This window comes from Acaromyces ingoldii (genome assembly GCF_003144295.1).
Source record: "Acaromyces ingoldii strain MCA 4198 unplaced genomic scaffold FA10scaffold_11, whole genome shotgun sequence".
Classification (NCBI taxonomy): Eukaryota; Fungi; Basidiomycota; class Exobasidiomycetes; order Exobasidiales; family Cryptobasidiaceae; genus Acaromyces; species Acaromyces ingoldii.
Window position 1 is genome coordinate 127,454 of NW_020290257.1, and position 14,549 is coordinate 142,002.

General features: G+C 58.9%; 7 protein-coding genes across 7 annotated transcripts; 5 read left to right on the top strand and 2 right to left on the bottom strand.

Moving 5' to 3' along the window:
* Window positions 1–1,019: 1,019 nt before the first annotated feature.
* FA10DRAFT_246247 (hypothetical protein) lies at window positions 1,020–1,522 on the top strand (the record flags this gene model as incomplete). The annotated part of the gene is made up of 3 exons (XM_025519400.1): window positions 1,020–1,127; window positions 1,208–1,291; window positions 1,353–1,522. 3 exons carry the CDS (start codon window positions 1,020–1,022, stop codon window positions 1,416–1,418), a joined length of 258 nt encoding a protein of 85 aa, XP_025373758.1. The 3' UTR covers window positions 1,419–1,522.
* A 5-nt stretch (window positions 1,523–1,527) lies between these two features.
* On the bottom strand, window positions 1,528–4,363 carry FA10DRAFT_52907 (VID27-domain-containing protein). The gene is made up of 5 exons (XM_025525558.1): window positions 4,197–4,363; window positions 4,019–4,127; window positions 3,833–3,948; window positions 1,755–3,778; window positions 1,528–1,689 (listed from the first exon to the last, which is right to left on the bottom strand). The coding sequence occupies exons 1-5, from the start codon at window positions 4,213–4,215 to the stop codon at window positions 1,567–1,569; spliced, it is 2,391 nt and encodes a 796-aa protein (XP_025373759.1). The 5' UTR covers window positions 4,216–4,363; the 3' UTR covers window positions 1,528–1,566.
* A 281-nt stretch (window positions 4,364–4,644) lies between these two features.
* On the top strand, window positions 4,645–7,187 carry FA10DRAFT_246255 (translation initiation factor eIF-3, subunit D). Its single transcript, XM_025519401.1, has 4 exons — window positions 4,645–5,091; window positions 5,149–5,294; window positions 5,370–5,998; window positions 6,038–7,187. Exons 1-4 carry the CDS (start codon window positions 5,030–5,032, stop codon window positions 7,067–7,069), a joined length of 1,869 nt encoding a protein of 622 aa, XP_025373760.1. The 5' UTR covers window positions 4,645–5,029; the 3' UTR covers window positions 7,070–7,187.
* Window positions 7,188–7,297: 110 nt separating this feature from the next.
* Window positions 7,298–8,008, bottom strand: FA10DRAFT_289615 (hypothetical protein; the record flags this gene model as incomplete). The annotated part of the gene is made up of 1 exon (XM_025524315.1): window positions 7,298–8,008. One exon carries the CDS (start codon window positions 8,006–8,008, stop codon window positions 7,298–7,300), a length of 711 nt encoding a protein of 236 aa, XP_025373761.1.
* A 1,000-nt stretch (window positions 8,009–9,008) lies between these two features.
* Window positions 9,009–10,379, top strand: FA10DRAFT_270119 (PhyH-domain-containing protein). Its single transcript, XM_025523004.1, has one exon. The coding sequence runs from the start codon at window positions 9,097–9,099 to the stop codon at window positions 10,321–10,323; it is 1,227 nt and encodes a 408-aa protein (XP_025373762.1). The 5' UTR covers window positions 9,009–9,096; the 3' UTR covers window positions 10,324–10,379.
* A 416-nt stretch (window positions 10,380–10,795) lies between these two features.
* FA10DRAFT_52992 (hypothetical protein) lies at window positions 10,796–12,094 on the top strand. The gene is made up of 5 exons (XM_025525559.1): window positions 10,796–11,117; window positions 11,175–11,225; window positions 11,295–11,384; window positions 11,462–11,500; window positions 11,568–12,094. The coding sequence occupies exons 1-5, from the start codon at window positions 11,052–11,054 to the stop codon at window positions 11,847–11,849; spliced, it is 528 nt and encodes a 175-aa protein (XP_025373763.1). The 5' UTR covers window positions 10,796–11,051; the 3' UTR covers window positions 11,850–12,094.
* A 666-nt stretch (window positions 12,095–12,760) lies between these two features.
* FA10DRAFT_291900 (hypothetical protein) lies at window positions 12,761–13,789 on the top strand (the record flags this gene model as incomplete). The annotated part of the gene is made up of 4 exons (XM_025524374.1): window positions 12,761–12,823; window positions 12,877–12,930; window positions 12,994–13,080; window positions 13,304–13,789. The coding sequence occupies 4 exons, from the start codon at window positions 12,761–12,763 to the stop codon at window positions 13,727–13,729; spliced, it is 630 nt and encodes a 209-aa protein (XP_025373764.1). The 3' UTR covers window positions 13,730–13,789.
* Between the last annotated feature and the right edge of the window lie 760 nt (window positions 13,790–14,549).

Here is a 14,549-nt window from a genome sequence, read left to right on the forward strand (position 1 = left end):
ATGGTGGTCCGTCTGCAGGGGGCTGGGCTCGGACTCGCTTCCACCTGTCCCTCTCGTTGGGGCCCTCTCCTTTTGAAGCTCCTCTCTGCGACGTGCTGAGAGGCTGCGTGCGGGCCTTCTTTTTTGAGCAGATGCGTCCGCGCTCCGCCCGCTTGATTACTGCTCCGCGTCTGCTGAACCAAGGTCAGCACCGCTCGTAGTTGTGAGGAGGATGGTCTGCGAGTCCTGCCTTTTAAGGATGAAAAAGGGCGAAACTTCTTCCCCACAAATACAGGCAGTGATCTTCCTCCTCGGAAGAAGTGGACTTTGAGACAATCGGCCTCTTCGGCGACTTAAGTCATGCGACGTCAGAGCAGCCTTGCCCAACAAGGCAGGCGCAGGCAGGCAGGCAGGAGGCCAGGCTAGGGCAGGCGAGCCTAACCCCACGACGAACCTTGGCCACGGCCAAGCCCTCTCTTCCTCTCTTCTCTCTTTTCCCTCTCCACTCCACTACTTTATGTGAAGGTAATCCCCCCCGCGCTAAAAAACTGCCTTTTTGAATCAGGGCAAGGAACCAGCAAGCAGCAGCAGGCTAGCCTAGCGCATTTTCCTGCCCAAGAATCAATTATTCTCGTTCCTCAATCTTCTGGCCCCCTTCAGCTGGGTGGGTCTTGGGACCTCTTGGCTCGCCTCCTCTCGGAGGATCTGGCCTGGTCTCGGCTCCATCTCTGTGGAGTCTCGGTCCGTCTCCCCTGCTCTCTTTCCCATTGGCTCGTCAGAGGGTCTCTTCAACGTGTGCCACCCTCAAGATGGCCTGTGCAAATAAATCCTCGGGCTGAGGTTCACAGATGCGTGACGCTTTTTGTTTGAGTGACAGATACAAATGACAAATTGAAGCGTGACCGAATTAATAGAAAATATGTGCCACGCGAGAAGAAATAGTGGAACCAAACGAAGCCGATCCCATCGCACCCGTCGGCCGTCCACTCCCTACCATTCCACATCAGTCTCGAACCGCCGGGGAAAAGAAAGGAAACAGCATGCCGGTCCCGTTTGAAGCATTCATCCCGATGGGCCTCGTCGTTGTCATGTTTGGCATCACGGGCACGGGCTTCAACATTGCCAAGCGCATGACCAACGACGGAAAGGTGCGTCCTCTTCTCTTCCAGCTTTCTTTGCTTCTGCTCTTCATCTGACATGACCCACTTTCTTCTTTCGATGCTCACAGCCCCAGCGCCACGGACTCGACGACTGGGAGCACATGATGATGAAGCGCGACGAGAGATTGACAGGGAGCTTACGAGGACAGAGCGTGAGTAATCTCACCTGTCGACGAGGAGTGGCTCCCAAACTGACGCAGAGAGTCGCCCCAGGTCGATCCTGTTGCGCCGCCCGGCTTTGCGACGAACAGCATCTGGGAGACAGAGCGTGTCAAGTAGATAGAAGAAAGGCAGGGACGCAGAGATATATTTCATTCAACCCATGGCAGTACTGGCATTACTACAAGTAAGGAAAGAGAGGGAAGGGAGAAGTGAGGAGAACGAAAAGCGAGAGAAAAGGAAAGTGGTGATGGTGGTATATGCAGCATCAATACCGCTCGTCGACGATCGAGGACCTCGACTCCCGCGGCGTTGTGGTGAGGCTGGTCCTCGTCGGCTTCTTGAGCTGCTGCTTGCGGTGCATTTGCAAATCCTGAGGCATGGCGACGATCTGAGCAGAGGGGAGAGAGTGTGAGCTTGGACAAGCCCAAACGAGAGGCTTAGAAGAATACGCACGATGTTGTTGGAGGAGCCAAAGGCAAAGTTGTCCTCGACGACGGTGTCTGCGAGCTTGCGGAGCGTGTAGCCGTCGGTTCTGCCCTTCTTGACGCGCTCGAGGGGCCACGAGACAATGTAGGAGCCCGTGGCCGAGACGATGGATGTCTCGCCGCTGCCTGCGGGCGTGTCGAAGCGGGCCGGGGTGAAGCTGACCTCCTGGTCCATGTAGGCGACGTGGTGTGGCTTGAGCTGCAGTCTTCGAGGGATCGGCTTCGAGTCAGCTGGGAAGGCACGGTCGAAGCCGAGGCTGCCCTTGTAGCGGCCGTCGCCAATGAGCGTGTCGATGAGCAGGAGGTAGGTCTTGCACGTGGCCACCACGTAGCGACCGTCGGCAGTGACATCGACGCCAATGATGGGGTCGCCCAGCGCAGGGAGCGCCGTCTTTGCATTCTTGCCAATCTGGTCAAACAGGCGAATGTCACCCTTGTTGCTCGCCACGGCCAGCCGGCCCCGGTCATCGGTCGTTGCCGCGCTAAAGTCATTCTTGGCCGTGTACTGCTTGAACTGGGCATCGACGAGCTTCTGGCCAGCGAGACGCGGGTCAATGCGGTAGACGGAGTTGTGGCTGTGGCCGATGAGCGTCTGCTGCGGCGTCATCTGGGCGTACTTGCTGTCGGGCACAACGTTGGCCACCTCAACGTCGTCGTGCACCTTCCACTCGTCGACAATCTTGCCATACTCGAGGTCCATCTTGTACAGCGCATGCTGGTTGGACGGGTCCATCATGACCATGGCCGAGTCCTGGTCGTGGAGCATGGCCTTTCGCGGGTTGAAGAGCTTGCCCTTTGGCGTGGCGACGCTGTTGATCGTCGTGGCAAATTCGAGCTGGTCGTCTTCGGTGTGCTTGAAGACGCCGATGCGGTTGCCGCGGATGACAAAGGACCGGTCAAACTTGTAGCCAACGGTGAGCTGCGAGTTGCGCTCCGTCTCGCCCGCCACAACGGGCATGCGCTCGGGTCCATCGCCGAGCTGGGCATCGACGTCGCCCTCTTCCTCTTCCTCCTCTGCGTCGTGCGCCTCGAGTTCGTCGGCGACCTCCTGCTCGTCATCGTCGCGCCTGATGCGTTCCGTCTCGCTCTCGTCGCCCTCGTCCTCCTCCTCCACGCCCTCCATCGGCACATCCTCCTCGTAAGCCTCGCTGATGTAGCGCTGGTCGGCTGCACCCTTATTGGCCCTCTCAAAATTCTCCTCGTTGAGCGTCTGCCACATGAGCCGGGCAAAAGCCGTCTGGTAAGCCTCGTAGTGCGCCTTGTCGCTGAAGCGAAGGAGCCAGGAGTAGCAGCGTCGCTCGGTGTCAAAGTAGTTCCACACCACCGACAGGTTGTCTGCCGCAAAGTTGGTGTTCATCGACGGCTCGAGGCGCTGGGAGAGCCATTGGCGCGTAGGCGAGGTAATGGCGAGCCAGTAGAGGAACCGGCCAGCCTCGAGGACGCGCACGTCGACGGCCTTGTCCTGGGTCATGAACAGGCCCGTGCTCTGGTCGTAGAGGTACAGATCGGCAGTGGCCTCCAGGACGGCGAGGGCCTTTTCCTCGCCCGGCGGCGCGGGCACCTCGTCTGTAAATGCGGCCGGCACCGCAGGCTTCTCTTTCGGCGCCTTCTTCTTCCCGGGCGTCTTCTTTTCCTCCTTGACTGACAGCTGCTCGAGCTCGTCTGCCACATCGCGGCTCTGCTTCCCCGACGCCTCCTCCGCCCCTGCCTCCGCCCCTGCCCCTGCGCCCTTGTACTTGAGTGCCTCCAGGTCCTCGTCCGACGCCTCCTCATGGCTCCTCCCAAACTTTCGCTCATAGGCACACTGGAGGAAGGTGACCTCAAAGATGCTCCTCGTCACTGTGTTGACCTGTGCGCCGTCCATGACGAACTCGAGCAAGTCGTCGACATCGCCGTCGAGATCGCGCCATGCAAACGCAGGCTCGCCCTCGCTCGTCGTCGATGTGCGCAAGTTGAGCGAGGCGTCAATGAGGAAGGACCGCTCGTCGTCGGCTGTGCGTGCTCCTCGTCAGCGCCGGCTCATAGACATACTGAAGCTGCACTCACACTCATCGTCTTCCTCAAGGAGCTGCTCCTCGCCCTCCTCGTACGCGCGCGTGATGACGAGCTGGTAGTTGAACTCGGTCGTCGTCCTCCGGATCGTCGCTACGGCGTCTTTGTATCTGTCGTTATAGCACAGTATGGCACTCTCGTCAGTAAAGCGCCTTGTCTGGCTAGAGAGACAGCACTCACATGCACTCGCGCGCGCCCTTGATGCTGCCCGGACGAACAAGGTATAGGGCGCCGGCTGGCAGCTGGATCAGCTCAGCGTTGTTCTGATCCGACCAGATCTTGCCAAAGACTGGGCAATGCTTCTCGTCAGCTTCTCGTCTGCTCGACTCGACTCAATCCAGAGAGAAAGACGACTCACGGCTCTTGAGCATGAACATGATTGGTGGTGGACCGACGCGCTTTCTCTCTCTTTTTTCGCTTTTGGTGTTGGGGTGGAGCAGCGCAGTAGTCGCGCTTTCTTATCGGCGCAGCGCTTCCAGCCACTTTGCAGCGATCCGATCTGGTCTCGGTCCGACTGTAGAAAGCCGCCAGTGCGATGCAGTGCAAGGACCCGGTGTGCTGGTCCTAGAGCAAGTGACCTGGAGAGTCGGCGACCTGGCGCAGACGAAGGTGGTGGCTGGCTATGAGATGGTGGATGCGACCCAAAAGATGAAAACAGGCTATGAAATTGTTGCTAGAGACTAAAAAGGGCGAGGCAGCTATGGACCTGCCAAAAACACAACCAAAGAAAAAAAAAGTTTGAAAAAATGAAAGGAAATGAAAATGGAAAAAAAGAGACGAAAGATGGCCCTGTGCGCACGACCAACACTGCAGCGCTCCGAGGACGCGTCTGACCGCCTCTTCCCCCCTGGTCACGCTCTCTTCTTGCTTTCCTCTCTTCTCCCTTGCCTACCATTTCCTCGAGCTTAGCTGACCAAGCCTTTCGCTCTCACGTTCCCTCTCTACTAGCTGGCTGCACCGTTCCTTTGGTGATTGAGTTTCATTTTGGCACCACTCCATCTCTTCCAGTCTCATGGGGGTGACGGGTCCCATCTCGGCCGAGCCACGTGGCTTTTCCAAAGGCTCTCCATCCTTGCGCTGCATTCTGGCAGAGATTTTTCCGCAGGGGGGCCGACGGCGGGGGGTGCGCGTGCGATCTTCTCACTTCTTCCTCCTCTTCTCAACTAAAGCAAGAGAGGAAAAGAAACCACAATGGCTTCGTTTTCGCTTCCTCAGATTCAAGAAACGCCCGACCACTGGGGGCCGCCTGCTTCGTCGTCGGCGTCAGCGTCGGCGTCGGCATCGGCATCGGGCAGCAATGGCGTGGCCAGTCCGTTGTCAGGCCTGAACCGGTCGGTGCTGCCCGAGGAGCTGCGCGACATTCCCTTTGCGCCCTTTTCCAAGGCTGACAAGATCGGACGCATCGCCGACTGGAATGCCAACGCGGGCGCATCGGGCGGTGATGGCGGTCGTGGCGGTGGAGGAGGCGCAGGTGCCGGTGGTGCCGGTGGTGCGGGCGGCGATGGACGGGGCGGCGCGGGCGCGGGCGCAGCGGGGGGACGTGGTGCCCAGGGTCGGCGCGACGGTGGGGCCCAGTCGTACGGCGCGGGCGCATCGGCGTTCACCTACTTCCAGGGCAACGACGATGCGACATTCAGCGTCGTCGACAACACCCGTGCCACGTCGTCGAACAAGCGTGGCGGCATCAGCCTCGGCCAGATGACGCGTGGACGCGGTGGCGCCGGCGGTGCACGGGGCGGTGGTGCCACGGGCACGAGGCTCGGTGGTGCTGCCTCGCGCGGCTCCGTCGTCTCGCGGGGCGGCGGCCGGGGCGGCTTCTCCCGTGGCGGCGGCGGTGGCTTCCGTGGCGGACGCCGCGGCGGATGGCGCGACTGGGACCGGCCGCAGCGGACGCGGGAGCCCTCGGTGGCGGTGGGCCAGGAGTGGGAGCAGCTCGAGGAGATTGACTTTTCGCGCCTCGCCAAGCTCCGCCTCGACGTCGGCGAGCCCGAGGACGTGTCGCAGTACGGCACCCTGTACGAGTACGACCGGTCGTACGACCGCATCAGCAGCGTGCGCTTCGAGAAGCCGCTCCAGCCCATGGACCGTGTCCGTTACAACCCCACCACGTCCGACGACCCTGTCCTGCAGGAGCTGGCGGCCCAGCCACCGGCGGCTTCTGTTGCTGCTGCTGCTGGCGACGCGGCCGCAGATGGCCAGGCAGGTCCCGTCACGCGCATCTTCCTCACCGACTCCATCCTCGCCCTGCTCATGTGCACCACGCGGTCCGTCTACCCGTGGGACATTGTCGTCACGCGTGACGCTGCCGGCAACATCTTCATGGACAAGCGCGACGGCGGTGCCTTTGACTATGTCACCGTCAACGAGAATGCCGCCGACCCGCCGGCAGAGCTCGAGACAAAGGACGAGACGGGCCGCGACAAGGCAGCAGCCACTGCGACGCTCAACACCCCGGGAAGCCTCTCGCTCGAGGCCACGTACATCAACCAGAACTTTGCCTTTCAGGTCGTCAATGAGAAGAAGCGCCACGAGCTGGCCAATGGGCCCAACCCCTTCTACGATGCGCGCGCCGAAAAGGACCCCGTGGCCTCGTGCGGCTTCAAGTACCGCAAGTTCGACCTCTCGACGCCCAGCGACGCCGTCGAGCTCTTTGTCCGTACCGAAGTCGATGCCGTGCTGCCGGCGCTCCAGAAGGGCGGTGCGCCCCAGTACGTGACCATCAAGACGCTCAACGAGTTTGACTCGCGCGCCCAGGGCGCTGGTGGCGCTCCCGACTGGCGCACCAAGCTCGACAGCCAGCGCGGTGCCGTCGTGGCCACCGAGATGAAGAACAACGGTGTCAAGCTCGCCCGCTTTGCCGTCCAGGCCATCCTCGCCGGCGCCGACAACATGAAGATGGGCTACATCTCGCGCGCCAACGCCCGCGATGCCTCGCGTCACGTGATCCTCGGCACCCAGTGGTACAAGCCGCGCGAGTTTGCCGCCCAGATCAACGTCAACCTCTCGATGGGCTGGGGTATCGTGCGCACCGTCGCCGACCTGGCGCGCAAGGCCAAGGGCGGCGAGGGTCCCGCCAAGTTTGTGCTCATGAAGGACCCCAACAAGGCCCAGGTCCGCTTCTATGCCGTGCCCCTCGCCTGGCCTGCCGAGGACGACGAGGGCGACGACGAGGAGGCGCTCGCCGAGGTTGCTGCTGCTGCGCCTGCGCTGACCGCCGCGCCCGAGGAGTAGGTTCTCACATTCTCTGCGTGAAAGATTAGACCTGGAGGTCACTTCCATCGTTCACTCTCATGTAGAAAGGCATTTCTGATTGTGGAATGACAAGATGCGACGCGATTGCATTTCTGCTGCATTAGATGAAGCCAGAAGGACAGAGTCTGGATGGATGGATGGATTGATAGAGTACAGGTTTGTGTTCTGAGACTGAGCCGCAGAAGAGAGGTAGCTGTTCGACTCCCTTTACAGAGCAAGGAAGGCGACAACAGCACTGCCGGCAAGGCCGACAATGGTCGTGGCTGCGCCGTGGTAGGCAGCGCCATCCTTTTGGCCACTCGACTGCGACGTCGACGAGGCGGCGCTGCTGCTGCTACTGCTGCTGCTGTTGCTGTTGTTGTTGCTGTTGCTGCTGCTGCCGCCACTGGAGGCGCCCGACGATGAGGTGTTACCGTTGCCCGAGCTCTGGCTCGAGCTGTCGTCGTCGCCGCTGCTGCTGCCGCCGTTGCTCGAGCTGGCCGACTCGGAGTCGCCGCCATCGTTGACAATGATGGACCCCGTCTGGCCCTTTACATCATAGCACTTGCCGTTGATGTAGACGTTGGACAGGCAGCACTTGTCGTTGCCAATCGTCGTGCCCACCGTACCCGTGGGGCAGGGCCCGTTGGTGCTGATGGGCACCGTAGGGTCGTTGCGCGTGATGCTGTCAACTTCGCTCGAGAGCGACGCGCTGCGCGAGGCCTGCGCCGACGACAGCGACTGGTCCAGCCCGTCGAGCGACGACGAGAGCGAGGCCTGGAATGATGACGGGTCAAACTGCCGGTTCTGAAGCGCGTCGACGGGCGCCCGTGCGGCAATGGTGGCGACGGGGGCGGGTGGGGCTGCCAGCGTCTGCGTGGCTGCGCCAGCCAGCGCGATGGCGACGAGGAAGGGCGTGCTGCTGCTGGTAAAGTACATCTTGATGAGGAATGCGCGATGGGTGCGAGCAGATTAGAGTTGCGCGTTTGCTTTGAAGGGATGCGTGCGTTTGCCTTGTGTGTGCGTCTGGGAAGTGTAGGTCTATCACTGAGGTGCGTTGCGTTGTGCTTTGCTTTGGCAAGTGGATGAGGTCGACTGGGGCCTCTTCTTATATACCTTTTCGTCAGACGGTTTTCACATCGCACACACAGGCCTTGGAGGCTCCACTGCCATACGACCATGCGGTGTCCTAGGTACCACGGATGCAGGGGAGACAGCGTCGACCGCGAGGTTCTTGACTCAGGAACCGAGGCCCGAATCACGCACCGGAAGAACACATTTCAAAGTAAATAGTCTCAGATTTCGAAAACGGTACCGTACTGTACAGTACAAAATAAAACCCAATCGACACATGGGCGATCAACGCCCTCGCCTAATTGAAAATAGGTTCGGCTCGGCTTGGCTTCCTCTGCTGTATCTGCCTTTTTAAAATTTCCTGGGCAACGCCATCTGTCCCCGCCTCGGCTGCCGGGTTGGTCTTGGTCTGACCGCGTGTTGGTGGCAAACGGGATCCCCCCTTGCTCGCCCCTGCTTCTCGGGACATGTGTATCACCATAGAGAACTTGTGATGTACGTCATGATGTTTGATGCCCCACGAGGTCGTCACTCTTATTTGTCCGTTTGTCATGCCGTTCGACTGCAACGCCCTTTTAGAGAGAGAGAGACCCACGTTGCGGAGTGGCCCTCGGTCCTCGCTCTTTTCGGCATTGCTGCTCTTTGCTGCGTCGGTACTTCTCGGCGATGGGCGTCCTTTTCCACGAATGAATTAACATCAGCACTTTTGGCCCAAAGAGGAGCTGGCGAGGGAGAGGGGTGCGACGAGGGCCAAGAGGCTGAGGAAGAGAGCGGGGTCGAACGGCCAATTTGCGGCGTCTCAAATCGCCCTCCATCGAGGCTAGATTTGCTGCTTTCCCCCGCGTCTAGGAAGGCACGGGAAAAAAAAAAGTCTGCGCATTTTTAAAGGCAGTCTCAGACTCGAATCGGGCCCTTCTCTCTCTCTTTTGATTCGTGGAAAGGGCAAAGCCATCATGGGTGTGCCGGCGCGGCTGTTCAAGACGTCGCTCCAGTCGTCGCTCGAGGGCCTGCGAGCCTGCACGGCGCGCACGACGCAGCGCGACGCGGTCCCGCTCGCCGCGTCGATTGCGAGCGAGGTGCCCATCTATGAGGGCAGCCAGCTGCGACAGTGGCTTGGCGAGGGTGCTGCCGCTGTGGAAAGGGAGGAGCAGCTGATGGACGAGTGGCACGCGTGCCTAGGCGAAGGGCCAGGCGTCTTTGTCGTGCGCGACATGGTGCCGCGCGAGGCAGTCGATGCGGCCAGCCGCGCCCTAGATGGCATCCTCGAGGCCGAGGCGCGCGGCAGCGGCGGTCGAGCGCGGGGGGACCACTTTGCAAAGGCCGGCGCAAATAGCCGTGTCTGGAACTCGTTTGAGAAGCTGGCCGTGGCTGACGCGGGTGCGTTTGCACGCTACTTTGCCAACCCGCTCCTCGATCTCGCCTGCCAGGCTTGGCTGGGGCCTGGCTACCAGCTGACGTCACAGCTCAACGTCGTGCACCCCGGTGGACAGGCGCAGGACCCCCACCGCGACTACCACCTGGGCTTCCAGAGCGCCGCCGCAGCTGCACGCTATCCGATTGCGACGCAGGTGGCCAGCCAGCGCCTGACGCTCCAGGGCGCCGTGGCCCACTCGGACATGCCCCTCGCCTCGGGCCCCACGCTGCTGCTCCCCTTCAGCCAGCTCCTGCCTGACGGCTACCTCGCCTACCGCCACGCCGAGGTGCGCAGCGCGGCCGAGGCCTCCTTTGTCCAGGTTCCCCTCGCCAAGGGCGACGGCCTCTTCTTCAGCCCGGCCCTCATCCACGCGGCGGGCACCAACACGACGAGCGACGTGTCGCGCGCCGCCAATCTGCTCCAGGTCTCGAGCCCGTTTGGAAAGCCGATGGAGCGTGTCGATACGCAGCGCATCATCCGCGCCGTCTTTGCCTCGGCTCGTGAACTGTATGAGAGTCAAGTAGAGAAGGGAGGAAGAGGGGAAGCAGGGGGAGGGGTAACAGGAGGAGGGGCAAGGGCGACATTGGCAGAGGTGAAGGCGCTGGTCAGGGCCACTGCCAGTGGGTACGCGTTTCCAGCCAATCTGGACACGACAGCGCCCAAGCCAGACGGATCGATGGCCACGACCGAGCAGGACCTCCTCTGGGAGGCACTCGGCGCACGCTGGTCACAGGACCAACTCGAGACCGAGCTAGCGAAGCTGTAAAGGGGTGGAACAGGGCAGTGCAATCAGCGAAATCAACCAATGAGAGTGATGGCCTGAAGCATGAGTGATCGCGTGATCACAGATGGCGTCGCTCGTGCGCTTTTCTGGTGCCTGTCCTCTTGCGTCGACCGATGGGAAAGTGGGACAATGTTTCGTGTCTTTCAAGGGCTGAGATAATGGCCAGACCTGCCTCGGCGTGCGAGAAAAAGGGCAAACACACTTGCATCTCGATTGCAAAACCAGATTGGTGGTCCGCCCGCCCGATTTCACTCCTCGCATCGATGTGTTTACGCCACTGTCGAGTGTGGGAGTGTGGGACACAACGCGAGCTCGAGGGTAAATGTCGGCAAACCCGGACAACTCGGGGCAGCCAGTCCAAGTCGGCCCCACAGCGAAGTAAAGAAAGATAAAAACATTGCCACAGTGAAAAAGGTCAAAACACACGACGAGAGAGCGTGCGCCCCGCGATGAAAGCGAGAGCAGCGAACCCCCCTTTTCGAGCTGGCTGAAGACGTGGTAGAAGGCATAAAAAGGGCCCTTTCTCTCCCTGGTCCCTTCCTTTCTTCTCCCCCCAACTCACTTCTCCTCCATTGTCCTCCTCTTCCCCTCATAAGGCAGGGAACAGACGAGACTCTGACTCTCCGAACTTGCAAGCTGGACTTGACAAGCATTCGCATACACACACCATCGACGAGCCGCGCTTCGCCCCTTTCGAAAGATATTTGAAGATGATGCTTCGTTCGAACGTCACCCTTCGCTTCCTTGGAGTCCTGCTGGCTGTTGCCACGATGACGGTAAGCCTACGTCTCCTTCTCCGTTTCACCTGAAGACGCTGACGATAAGGCTTGCAGGCCGGCAGCCTCGTCCCTCGAGCTGGTCTCAAGGTCCCCAAGCAAGGCGCTGTAAGCAACCTTCCTGCAAGCTTCTGTGTCCTTGTTTGCTGACACTAGCACGATGTGAAACACCACCAGGAGGAGGTGACGCCCAACTATGAGGTGCTGCGCCGCTTCGAGCGCTTCAATGGCCCTCGTTTGGTTAAACGCAACGATCCACCGTGCAGGGTAAGATGACGCTCACTCATGCACCCTGCGTAGCTAACCGTAAAGCTCACCCATACATACCGAAAACCAACAATCAGACCATCGGATGTGACGACGAACAACAAAAGAAATGCCCGGTGAGTTCCTTTGCTGCAGGCTCTGCAAGGCCTCTGCCACTGAACTGAAGAGCATCTCGACTGGTAGGGCCATTGCAACCCAATTTGTCCGCATGACCTGATATGTCGCGACAAATATGACGACGTTGATGTTCTATATGAGTCGCACAAAGCAAAGAAAAAGGAAGAAAGTCAGACAAGGACCGATATCCATGGAGAGTTGAAATGGCCCCCAGTCGCATCTCGACCCAGTTCTCCCCAGCGCGAACCCATCAAAGAAGAGGGTTCTAGCGTCAAGCTCGGATCCGACGAGGAAGAGGGCTCTAGCCTCTGGCTCGAATCCGACGAGGAAAAGGGCTCTAGCCCTTAGCTCTGGGGTCGACCTAGCAATCAACCGCAGCCTCTCCATTGCCATCCGACCACATGCTCCTTCCTGAGCCCAACGAGATAACGAGTATGGCAGAGTCGATGATTTCAGTCGAAGTCCGCACAAGAACGAGAAATAGAAAAATGAAAGCTCGCTCCAACCCCACTTCCCCTCAAAACCCCCAAAAATTATGCATTGCCCTTCCTCCTCTTCCCTTCCTCTTCCCTTCCTCTTCCCTTCCTCTTCCCTTCCTCTTCCCTCTCCTGCCCTCCATTCAAAGTAATGCGATCTTAAGTGAAATTGTGAGTTTCTTCCAAACCTTGTCTGACACTTTGCAGCAATGTTGGAAAGAGGAGCGCTGGGCGGATCCTCTGTCGTTGACAGAATTGAATTAGCCTTTGGGGTGAACGGACGATTTGCAGCAGAGTGGTCGAGCAAGACGAGGACATCAAATTTGGGGATGGTGTAGCTCTTATACGCTGCGTCTAGATCGTCAGATACTCCCTGCGCCCGCTGCTACATTTCCTTCCTCGAGTCAGATGTTACTTTGTTGCAACACTCAGATCGAATACGGTGTGTCACGGAGAGCGCAAAAGCTGCAGAGGTCAGCGAGTTTGTGGGCTCTCACCGAGTCGGCATCGCCCTCGGACAGCGCCCCAGTCGGCATCAGCAAAACGCAGAGAGGGTTTGTCCTAAAACAACAGTGAAAACTCGAGAGGCGCGCCCCGATCGAGCGACTAGCGACCGTTGGGCGCTGATTGATGGGTGCACCCCAACTTCTCCATCTCCTCACTCTTCTCACTGCTCTTGTTCCCTCTCAGAAGTCAAGAGCATCTAAATTTCCGACTGTCCGTCTCGACCTTGGTATACATACAGTAGCCCACGAGCTCCGACATCTCATTGTGGAGAATACAATGCTCCATCAGAAAGTCTTTCTCGGCTTTCTCGGAGCCCTTTTGGCTAGCTTCACGACGACTGTGAGTCCACAATCCGTACGAGACTGCTCCTGACCCTGACATTCGGGCCACAGGCCAGCACTGCCGTCCCTCGGGATAGCCGCAAACTCGCTAGCCAAGCCATTGTGGTATGTCCACTTCAAGCTTGGGAAATCTCATCCCACCCACCAGACTGACATGCTCACCAGCAGAATGCAGAGGCGTCCTCTCATGAGGTGCTGGACCGCTTCGAGCACGGCTTCTGGCCCGGACTGATGAAGCGCGAAACTAATTGCTCGGTGGGAGGAGACATACTGCTGCACATTACCTCACGATCAGGAAGACTGAAACTTGCAGAGGAAATCAGGTGGTTCCATGCGGGAAAGGGAAGCCTCCATGCCCAGTGCGTACTCTGTTTGGTGACACCTCAAAGCAAGTGCCGCTGATGCAAAGTTACGACATCGATAGTCGGAGTGCAGCAAAGTTTGCGTGAACAATGAATGGTGTACCTTCAAAGAGCAGCTTGTCTCGGCGCAACGTCAACCGACGCATCCCCTTCAGCACCAGGCGCCCCATCGTGTGCACGCGGCTCACCGTCAACACGAGCCGTCCCCGCCGCTGCCTGACTATATCCCGCTTCACGACTCCTCCAAGGACTCTTCTTCGGATGATTCATTTGTCGATATCGAGACCCCCGTCGGCGATCGCTATTTCTTGACAGCCCTTCGTACTCTCGGCTCTAACCACGTCCCCAGCGCCGGATCCTCTTCCACCTCTGGCCATGCCTCCATCGCCTACTCTTCTTCCGCCTCTGGCCATGCATTCGGCACTCATAGCTCTTCCAATTCTGAAGACGCCTCCGACGCTGACTCCTCTTCCAACTCTAAAGACGCCTCCGATGTCCATTCCTCTTCAGGCTCCAACTTCTCTTCGAGCTCCGCTTCTTAGCAATTGCCTCTTATTTCCACGTCGCCAGCCCATTTGAAACTTCATTATGAACACAAGGGCTTCTGAGCACAGCACGAAGGACGACGGCTGTCGCGATACGATGTGGTACGGTATGGACGGGAAGAAAGAGAAGCGATCTGGCAAAGGAATAAAATGGAAGGGAGGCAATATGCCATCCCCTCCCACAAAACTCTGGGAGAGAAATAATAGTGCTCTTGTATGTAAAAATGCGATTGTACTTCAAGATATGCTCTTTCCCTTTGCAACAGGTCGGCTGGTGTCTTTGCGTGTGTGAGCTCACGTAAACCTACTCCACGCCGACCCTAGAGCAGGTGAGGCGGAGATGGACGGCGTACCGTGTCTTCTAAGAGTCAAGGTCATCGCCGGACCTGCTTTGACTGGTGAGACCGGGCAAGACGTACGCAGTGCGTTGACAGTGCAAGGGAGTCTACCTTGCTCTTGCTCGACTCAGATCTTAATGTACCCACACACTCAGATGGAGTACAAAGTGACACGAAGAGAGAAAAAGTCAGCTACATCAAGGGCGCTCACTGAAGTGGCAACGCCCTCGGACAGTTTGTCAGTTTCCCTCAGCGTGAAGCAGAGAAAAACAAAACAAGGAAAGACCGAAGGGCGCGCCCCGGACCGTTGAGGTGAGCGCTGATTGCATTGCCCTTGAAAAGGGCGAGCCCATGCCTTGTCTCCTTTCTCCTCCCCACCTCTCTTGCCCATCTTCTCAAACGTCAAAAGCATCTAGACTGTCGATTGTCTGCCTTTGCCTCAGCCTTGACACACCTTCGACGAGCTTCGACAAAACCCT

Excerpts from the sequence above, each read along its gene's own strand:
- FA10DRAFT_52907 (XM_025525558.1), bottom strand. Across the intron at positions 3,949-4,018 it reads AAGGGCGCGCGCGAGTGCAT|ATACAAAGACGCCGTAGCGA; the intron begins GTGAGTGCTGTC and ends CTATAACGACAG. Across the intron at positions 3,779-3,832 it reads CCTTGAGGAAGACGATGAGT|CCGACGACGAGCGGTCCTTC; the intron begins GTGAGTGCAGCT and ends GAGCACGCACAG.
- FA10DRAFT_246255 (XM_025519401.1), top strand. The coding sequence starts at position 5,030 with ATGGCTTCGTTTTCGCTTCCTCAGATTCAAGAAACGCCCGACCACTGG. Across the intron at positions 5,092-5,148 it reads CACTGGGGGCCGCCTGCTTC|TCCGTTGTCAGGCCTGAACC; the intron begins GTCGTCGGCGTC and ends TGGCGTGGCCAG. Across the intron at positions 5,999-6,037 it reads CCCAGCCACCGGCGGCTTCT|GCAGGTCCCGTCACGCGCAT; the intron begins GTTGCTGCTGCT and ends GCAGATGGCCAG.
- FA10DRAFT_270119 (XM_025523004.1), top strand. The coding sequence starts at position 9,097 with ATGGGTGTGCCGGCGCGGCTGTTCAAGACGTCGCTCCAGTCGTCGCTC.
- FA10DRAFT_52992 (XM_025525559.1), top strand. The coding sequence starts at position 11,052 with ATGATGCTTCGTTCGAACGTCACCCTTCGCTTCCTTGGAGTCCTGCTG. Across the intron at positions 11,226-11,294 it reads AGGTCCCCAAGCAAGGCGCT|GAGGAGGTGACGCCCAACTA; the intron begins GTAAGCAACCTT and ends AAACACCACCAG. Across the intron at positions 11,385-11,461 it reads GCAACGATCCACCGTGCAGG|ACCATCGGATGTGACGACGA; the intron begins GTAAGATGACGC and ends ACCAACAATCAG.